Below are 9,591 nucleotides of genomic sequence, written 5' to 3'. Positions count from 1 at the left end.
GGTTGAAGTCGGCCACCAGGGCGGAGTTTAATAATACAAAAAAGAACTTCATTGAGGCCGTTTGAACAGTTCAGTCCAAACTACATAGCATATAATGAGATACGCTTTGGTATCTCCGTGAGCGAGCGAGATATCCTATCTACTTTATTACAAAAGAGTCAGTGATAAAAATTAAACCAATTAAAGCCAGTTTATTACATTTACTTCCTGTTTTAATACACTGCAGATAACAGATTGTTTGATTTAGGCCACCAGGAGTGGAGCACAAGCAAAAGGTGACAGTGGAGCTCAAGGGCCATAATGAACCCTTATCCACACACACAGATCAATCCACAAATGATTTATTTTATGCTTTATAAATATAAGCTACTGTAATTCAATCTCACACACTGTTAAACAGTGCCACCTAGTGGCGTCTGAGCAGAGAAATAAAATGTCTGTCACGTGTCCGTGTTATCAGCACCTGTGCAGACTTTACACACCCAGCTGTCCTAGCAAACAAAAGAATAACATGAACCCAGAAGGTTTACAGATGATGTTTCAGAAAAAGAAAAAGCATAAAATTTAATAAATACATCCACTGGGTCTTCTCACTAACCATTCCTTCATTTCCAGCCTTCTTTTTTACATTTACATTCTTTTTGTCCACAATCAACACTGTCAAGGCTCCTGAGCATTTATACACACACACACACACACACGCCCACACACACACGCACGCACACAAAAACATTTCAAACACGAAGAACACAAGACATGAGATGACAAAAGGTGCTCTGTGAAATACTAAAAATAAGCATTTGCAAATGTGAGCACAATATTTCTTCCTCTCTCTTTGTAAACATGGACTATTTGATAAACCTACTTACCAAGCCATTTAAATTCACATATGGATTTACAATCAAAAAGCAAAGAGACATGAAGAAGCAAAATAAATATGTCTTGAATTCTTCCGGTTACAGTTTGGGCTCGTTGTATGATGGACAAGTTAGCCTGTCTTGCCTTAACTATGTTTTAACAATAAAAAAAGACACACGTCTCCTGTCAGTCTGTGTCTGTTGAGGTCAGTCATCTGTTTTAGCCACAGGCCCTCGGGCAGGTCAGCGCTGGTAGTGTGGTACGGCGATGTGCTGGCGGTGGTAGCTGCTCTGATGGGGAGGGTAGAGGAGGTCCGGGGTCTGCGGGGCCAGCCCGGTGCACAGGGGCTCGTGGCTGCTCAGCACGGACGACAGGTAATTGGCCTCCTCTGTGAGCTGCTTCACCTCCTTCCTCAGGGCGGCATTCTCCTTCTCCAGGTTTTCACTTTCCTGGAAACACACAGGAACAGGATGTTCGATCTGAGCTCAAAATAACAGAAAGTGGTTCTATGCTGCTATGCCAAGCTAGATAAATGAACAGCCAAACCAGTCTTTTTTAGGTTACTTTACATGATCTTGTGCTTAAATGTCTTTTCAAACGTCTTGGCCAAAGCAAGAATGAAATGTCCTGTGACTCTATTAATGAGGGCACAACAAGCTTTGGGTGGTTACCACATCAAGGTTGTAAAAAGTTATGGTTTCAAAACCACACTGCTTCGATATTCTGTTTCAAAGTCTGTTTTAAGATGCCATAAAACGTGTCAGAGTGACTGAAGTTGTGTCTGCTGGATGGAGCATGGATTGGAGTGCCCCTTCCCAAGATGTTGCTGAACATAATTGGTGCGTTTTTCACACACTTGCAAAAAAAAGCCACCTTTAGTTGCTTGGAAGGTTAGGCTTGCAAAAGACATAGTTAATAAATAATACAAATAACATTAATAGGACTATAACTAGTTATATTATTCCAATGAATGTTGGGATAATTGTTGTGTTTTTGTTTGAAATGAAAACACTTAGATTGTGTCATACCATTCTGTTTTTCATATTTGTGTTTGCCGGTGTGCTATCGTGTATAGCCACTGGAGGGGGGGCATTTCATAGCAGTTTTTACATAATAGTAATGTGTACTTTTAAAACGGAGAGGTGGGATTGGCCAGTGTGACCCAGAGCTCACATAAACATTGCTGCTGGTACTGGTGCTTTTGAATGGATTTGGCTATGGTTACATTTTCTGTCTTGATTGCATTTTCTTTTCAACTTCTCTCTGACTTTTTACGTCAAAACTGAAAAAAAACACAAGTGTTACTAAATGTATATGTTTTATTAATGCGTTTTCTTCCTCTTATTGCTACAGTTTTAACAGTTTTCTAAAAATGTAAAGAGTGAGGTCTTTTTAAGAGGAACATGCATAAAAAAGAAGAAAGTGCCATACCTTTAAAATGCTATTGAAATCTAGAACAGTGTCTTAAAAGCAATTTATTGTATCACAACATATTGCTTTTTTTTTTTAGCTAAAATACAACTATGAGGAATTTCTTTGTGTGACCTTTAGAAAAAATAACACATTATGATGCTGTACTTCTTAAAATTTAGGTCACAATTTCATTTCTCCTTTTCTGAAGATCTTTCATTTCAGAGTAGGGTTTTTCAGGAATGGTAAAGTACTCCTTTGATAAAGCTGGAAAATCTCTAACTTCCCTCACAAAATTCCTGGACCATCATAACCACAAAATGTAAAGTTATATAAACAACACGACTCTTCCAAGAAAACCAATTATCACTGTTTGATACATCTTGGTTGCCGAATCTGTACATCCAATCCAAATTTCCACAATATACATGCAAAAAAGGAATCTTGCACAGACGCTTAAGTTATTATTTAAATAATTTAAGATATTTCCTTCCTGCTAGTCACTGGATCTCCCCCGATACTCTGAGGAGTCCCCTAGGGGATGTTGTCATCACACAACATTTTTTTCTGAATAAACCAAAGGCCTTTAACTTTTACAGGACATACTAAAGCAATCTTGCTCAGCAGGAGTTTGTTGACTTATTATCCTGTTAACAGGATAATGTTTTAACATTCTACTAAAAACCACCACTATGCATGCCAGAACAACTTATCAGTTCCTTGTGTGTGGACTATCATGCAAATAATAGCTGACATTTTCAACTAGCATTAGACATCAAATATACTTTAGCCTAAGTATGAACAAGAATCTTCATTTTCTGACTACAAAACACATTCTAACACAATTATTGTGAATGAAATGAAGCATAAATCATATACAGGATATAGACAGGTAAACGTCTGAGCTACATAACAAAATGACAATATAATGCAAGTCACCTAATATAATGAAACCCATATAGAACAATTTACAGGCTCTAGATGTTGTTTAAATATGTAGTTGTTGTCAAAGTTTTATACTTTTCAAGTGTTAATATTTTTCCTAAAATGGTCTACATCATTTATAAGCAAACTGTCATATAAGATAAAACAAACAACTTCTTTTTACTAGGTCAAATTTCAAGAGTTTATATTTTGTAATTTTATTTTATCCTATTAAGACCACAGTTTTCATTTGGAAGCTATATGTACAAAATGTTAATATTTTGTTAGGTATGAGAGTATTACTCATTTCATTCAAACAATGACAAAACATGTTTGTTTTTTTTAGCCAAACAAGTCAATAAAATCTACTTCTACACTGAAATTAAGGAAAGAAATTAGGTAACTTTGGAGTCTTCTTTACAATTCTGTAAGATAGAGTATCAACTGTGTTGCAAAAGTCTGGAAAAACAAGAGAAACCACCTGTAAAGTCTTGCAGCAGCATCACAGTGTGAGAAGTTGCCATTCAAAGGGTTTGAGAGCTTGACTTTCCAAAACAGCTTAAAAAGAGTTAATTGTACGTCACAACCAGAAACTTTTTTTTTCCTTTTTTTGTGTTTTTTTTTTCTTTACCGTTTTTGTGTGGGAATTGTGGAGCAAAAATCTTCCACTCAGGTACTATAAAGGTCATCTCACCATGACCAAAACCTTCAGGTCCTTACTGTCAGAGAAGCTCTGGGTAAACCCCATGTACTTGCGTCACTTAGCCAAATACAGCCCACTGCTATCAGGGCTTTACAAGAAGTGACAGCCTTTTTTTTCTCCCCTGCTGCCCACGACACACAACATTCAAACTCATTTACAGAGAAAAAAATACTACAGAAGAAACAGGAAATAAGAGACTGTGTCACAGCAAGGGAAAAATTCACCTTCCTGTTTATCTAGCGAGACGATGAAAGCAAAACCACAGAGCATGTTCTGTGGTCCGCTGGTGTTCTTTGTGAATGTGACAGGGTTTTAAAGAGATTGATAAAATGCAGCATGTTTCACTGGAAGTAGTGTCATGCATTCAGATCTGTTTCACAGAATCTACTACGGCCTACAATGTGGCTTTTCTGAAGGTCAAAATCTCTTCAAGTTATCAGATAAAGTTCACAGAAGTTAATGTTCTGAAAACAGAGTGGCAGCAGCAGAGCACGGTGTTAAGGTACAAATTGTCCTTTTTAAAAAAATGATAAAAAGTTAAACAGAGGGAAATCAAATTTAGCTACTTTTGATGTTTTGCAGACCTGAACTTGGAGATCCATGTAAGTCAACACAGATGACAAATATCACATAAAATTAGCTGACTGAACACACATTCCTGCCATTGAGCTCGGCAGGGCTGCAGTCTTTGGCGCTGGATTATTTGATTGCCCACACGTGTTAATTTATTCCTTAATCTTCTGCAAACACATAGAGAAGCGCCCAAGTGTGCAGCCCAACAGAAGCCATGACACATCACCACATGGTCAGGTAGCATTTTGTAAATAAAGTACAAACCAATTCCCAGAGACATAAAGTTCTCTCGTAATGGGAATGTTGTAAGTTAAGGTAAAGCTACCTATTTTGGGCATTGATTAACATATCCTGTAGTTAAATCTTTGTCTGTTAGAGTATGTTTTGCAAAATAAGATAATCCGCAGGGCTTAAAGCTCATGCTTCTACTGCTGGGTGTGATGTTTGTAACAAAGTTTTTAGCTTCCTCACCAGGTGAAGGCTGTCAGCTTTCTGAGTTTGCCTCATCCGGCTCTTCTGTGCAGCAATTCGGTTCTTCTCTCTCCTCATCACTTTCTTCACGTCATCCGAGGAGCTCTGGCAAAAACACAACCACCTTTCAGTCGATGCAACACATACAAAAACAATACCACCCAAAAGTTTCTATCTATCACTGGTGGCTACAAATTGGAGTGTTATGTATGCTAATGGCAGTTTGAAATGAGATTGGGTTTGCATAGAGCCCAATATGAAGGGTAGGGTCAGGGAGTGGCTGAGTCTTCGGTTAGCTATAACGCACACCCTGTTTCATGTCCCTAACGCTCTTGGTATCACAATAACTAATCCATCTCTAAATGCTGATTCAGTTGTACATCAAAGAGATAACAACTCTCTCTCTGTTTGTCTGGTAATGTAGCCTGAAAGTCACCAGACACTCCCATATGAATTGCCATGATGAAAAAAGGCTTGCACACGTGAAGGCAGAAGGATGATGGTCACATAAATGCTTTTTCCTGGCAGCTTTTAGATCATTCACACTTTTGAGAATTGCAAAAAAAAAAAAGGAGAAGAAGAAAAAGAAGAAAAAAAACAAGGATTCCCACAGCTTGGGCAAGTGATGAATTGTGCAATTCAAAAAAGCCTACACTTGATGCGAGTCATGCCTCCAGCCCATGTGTGCAAGTGAAACACCCTGACAAGCTGTGAAAAAAGAGCTACCAAAGACAGGAGCCTCGATGGCCACAAAGTGTGCATGAAACACAGAGAGCGATCTAAGAGACACATGTTTGATTTATATGTGTACTCTTTCAGTAAAACTATTTGGAGATTATCTGAAAAGGTAAACAAAAAATGTTAAAAAATGACACACTTACCGGTCTGCTTCCAGGTGATGGGGACTTGTAGCTTGCGTCGTTGCTGTCAGAGCCCTGAGCCATAGCCAACCACAGCGACTGAAAACCGGTGTCTCTGTCCACTTCTGCTTTGGATTTCTGAAAAAGTGTGTATGTGTGTGTGTGTGTCAGTAAAGAAAGTCTTTGTAGAGCTAGTTTTGAGCAGAACTTGGCTTACCGCTTAATGAGCAATGAGTCTTTTTCTTCCCTCTTTTCTTTCCCTCTCTGACACTCCTCTTTCACCTTCTTTCTCGTTCTCTCTCTCTCTTTCGCTCTCTCTCTCTCTCTCGCTCTCTCTCTCGCTCTCTGTCTCACACACACACATATACACACACTGTGAGAGTTGTATACCTAATTATCTATATCTGATGTGGCTTCTGGTAAGAATCTGGGTAAGTTGCATTAGACTGGAAGTCACATGTCTGATGGAAAGTTTGAATTCAAACTAATTGTGTAAATTCCTGAGAAATAACTTATCACATCCATTTTAACTCATCAACACCTTCAGGATATCAGGAACTTTGTGTAAAATTAATTAAAAAAAAACAACAACAACTTAAAAACAATCAACTTTCTACAGGAGACAAATGTTATTTTTTTGTTTTGTTTTGTTTTGTTTGTTTTTTGTGCAGCCTTACTTTAATGTCTGTAGGTAAGTATCAAACAGACATTAGGGGTATATCTTCTTCCCCTTTTTTTGGCAGTCTCATATGATGCTGCGTTTCAACTCAGTCCTCCAGGGACTCCCCATCCCAAACCTCTGGCATGGGTGACTGGGCTTCGAATATCGACATGTCTTATGGTGATTTCCACATTCTGCGCCATGCCGTCTCGCTTTGCGACACACCAGCTGCGAATAAGTGAGGGCGACATCGAGGCCTCGCGGCATTGAGAAATGCTAAAGGGGCTCCCCAAAAACCCACTCAGAATTCCCTTGTAGCCTTTCACTGTAAATGATGCTGCAAGTGTGGGGATTGTCTGAGAAAAATGTAAATTTGGTGGATGTTTACAGCCTCTGTGGGGGCAAAATATACTGGAAATGTATAGAATTTTGCCCTTAAATCCAAGCATTCTTTCTGAAAAATTATTGGTCCCCCCTACAGATTTATTTTGATTTTCCTTTTTGTCATACCTAAATACTTAAGATTATCAAACTAATTTTGATATTAGATAAAGATAACTTGAGTCCATAAGGAAAAATAATTTTATTAAAGGCTGTCAAAAACACTGGGTCTACGCAAACAAAATAATTGCCCCCGAAACCTAATGGCTGGTTTTGCAACCCCTGCCAGGACATTCAAGCATTTGTGATAACTGGCAATGAGTCATCGATGAGAAGAAGCTTTGGCCCACTCTTCTTTGCAGAATCATGAAAATTCAGCCACACTGGAGGCTGAATGTCACTCCACAGGATCTCAATCAGATTCAAATTTAGTCTTTGACTAGGCCACTCTAAAAGTTTTACTTTGGTTTATAGGAACTAAGCAGAGGTGGCGTTGGTGTGCCTGTAATTATTGTCCCCGTTGCAAAACTCAAGTGTAGTTGAGCTTAAGGTTATGAATGGATATTTTCTGTCAGGATTTCCCAGTATCGTTTATTGTTCAAGGTCTGTCGTTCTGTCAGCTACAGCAGTCCCAGACGATCACTCTACCACCATCATGTTTGACTGAAGGCATGGTCTTTTTCTTTTCCACAACAGATGTAACAGGATGCATATCCTCCAAATATCTCCACTGTCATCTTGTCAGACCACCAGAAGTTTTACCAAATGTCTAAGGGCTCATAAGTATGTGCTTTTGGGAAATGTAAGACATATATTTTTTGAGGGGGTCAGCAGCTATATTTGCCTTAGAGTCCTCCCATGGAGGCATTTTTTTGCTTATTGTTCCTCTTTCTCATTGTTCAAACATGAACACTGACCTTATCTGAGGCAAACAAAGCCTGATGAGTTTTAAAGCATTCTAGGAGCAATTTTCGTAAGCCAGCTACTTTTGTGAACTTTTTTCTCAATGTGGTTTGTTGGAGGCTAAAAGATAATTAATTGGTTTTAGAACAGTTTTCAGTATAATATCTGTTAATGTATTGTTTCTGGTCCTGTCTTGAATTCATTTAGACATGGGAGTGATGTGCTGCTTTTAGAGATCTTTATCCTACTTTATTTGGTCAGAGGTTCCTTTGTTAAATGCATTTTTGTATTCACTCAGGTAATTTTTGATGTTCTTTTTTGATTAACTAAAACATTTAAGTAATCCAACAAAGAACACAAAACACAAAATATCTGTTCTTTTTTTACTGCACTGTGAATCCTAGAGATAGACTAATTAAAAGCCACAGTTGCCCTTTTACTTGTTATAGGCCCTTTCTTGTTTGGCCCCCGTCACGAGAAAGCATTTGGCGGTGCAAGAACAAGATTTTCTTGTGAGAAAAAAAAAGAATCAGGACTAAAACAGCTTTGCTTGGCAGAACAGTCCTCCCACACAAAAACATGTTCCACCATCGCAGGAATTTTGAAGAGCTTGGGCAAGGGCAGACATTTCTAATACTTGGCATTTAAGGCTGTCCAACAGAGTTGAGAGTGTAAGAAAAGAAAAGAAAGGAGAAAAGCTGATTTGTCCAGTTTTGTGGTAACCAGGAGAGAAGCACAACATGGTTCAATACTAACCAAAATGTGTTTGCTTCTAGAATATTCTGAGAAACCTACTTACTGAAGAACTTTGTATGTACACACTCTTGTAATATGATGTGTGTGTAGTCATCTGCATTCTTCTAATACACAAACGTCAGCAACAATCTGCTCTCTCAAGTAGATCTTTCTGAAAAACACTTGCTAAGGACGCATTTTAAGCACCCTGATAAGTGGTCAGTGTTTCTTGGAAGTAGCTGAGGGGAGGTTTCTTTTAAGCTTCTGATTTGGGAAAATGATCATTGAAACACTTCTGAGCATAAAAATATCAACACTGCTGTTATCATGTATGAAGTATTTACTCATACACGAATGACATTTATGACTCGTCGTGTCCAATGTGTGAAGTCCAGACAGTGACAGTGTCTATATCTACTATTTTTGCTTTCACAAACCAGGTGTGCAGTAAAAGAGTAATATCAATGTGTAATGTTGGATAATTAAAATGCCTTGAAATCTACTTTTACATCATGAAGTTTTATACATTTTGATCATGTTGTAAAAACAGAGTTTTGCTCATTTTAATGAGATGCTATTTGAAAAGTCAATATGAAAGGTTACTAGTAAACAGGCTCCTCCATCTGTAATCCAATTTTAGTATGTATTTATCTGTGTTGTGAAAAAGTCAAAGGTTTGTTAGAGAACAATAGTGAACAAAAAAACACAGGAGACAGGTCAGGGATTAAATTGCAAAGACGATTAAAATAAGGTTAGTTTACAAAACCTCATAGAGTCATATTGTGTCATCTTAAACTGGAAAGGGTATGGCACAACTAAACCTACCATGCCATGACAAGGCCAGGAGAGGATTCATCAGCGAAGCAGCCAACAGGCTATAATAGCTTTGAAGAAACTGAACACAGCCAAACCACACAGTTGTCCTGTTGGCCGAACTGCTAACAGGACAACTATTAGTCATGCACTGCACAAATCTGACCTTTATGGAACGGTGGTAGCACCATGCTGAGAAAATATATTAATTCTGCAGGGATACAGAGAAACTGAATTAATTGATAAATTATATTATTATGATTTAATTGAGATGAAGTTATATTAATGTCTCAGTATGA

General features: G+C 38.2%; 1 protein-coding gene across 2 annotated transcripts; it reads right to left on the bottom strand.

Annotated features, from left to right (window-relative positions):
* Positions 1-171: 171 nt before the first annotated feature.
* Positions 172-6,096, bottom strand: batf (basic leucine zipper transcription factor, ATF-like). Of its 2 annotated transcripts, XM_028039494.1 has the most exons (4): positions 6,017-6,096; positions 5,821-5,937; positions 4,940-5,044; positions 172-1,307 (listed from the first exon to the last, which is right to left on the bottom strand). In XM_028039494.1, exons 2-4 carry the CDS (start codon positions 5,881-5,883, stop codon positions 1,101-1,103), a joined length of 375 nt encoding a protein of 124 aa, XP_027895295.1. In that variant the 5' UTR covers positions 5,884-5,937; positions 6,017-6,096; the 3' UTR covers positions 172-1,100. The 2 variants fall into 2 exon arrangements, with proteins under 2 accessions (XP_027895295.1, XP_027895294.1); XM_028039493.1 differs by having other exon boundaries at positions 5,821-6,035.
* Positions 6,097-9,591: the final 3,495 nt, after the last annotated feature.

Source organism: Xiphophorus couchianus, chromosome 15 (assembly GCF_001444195.1).
Source record: "Xiphophorus couchianus chromosome 15, X_couchianus-1.0, whole genome shotgun sequence".
Classification (NCBI taxonomy): Eukaryota; Metazoa; Chordata; class Actinopteri; order Cyprinodontiformes; family Poeciliidae; genus Xiphophorus; species Xiphophorus couchianus.
This window is presented reverse-complemented; position numbering and strand designations above follow the sequence as displayed.

Bases quoted from the DNA above. Each gene is read 5' to 3' on its own strand.
- batf (XM_028039494.1), bottom strand. From the start codon at position 5,883: ATGGCTCAGGGCTCTGACAGCAACGACGCAAGCTACAAGTCCCCATCA. The intron at 5,045-5,820 runs GTAAGTGTGTCA...TGTTTTTGCCAG, and splicing joins CATCACCTGGAAGCAGACCG to AGCTCCTCGGATGACGTGAA. The intron at 1,308-4,939 runs GTGAGGAAGCTA...GTGTGTTTCCAG, and splicing joins AAGCTGACAGCCTTCACCTG to GAAAGTGAAAACCTGGAGAA.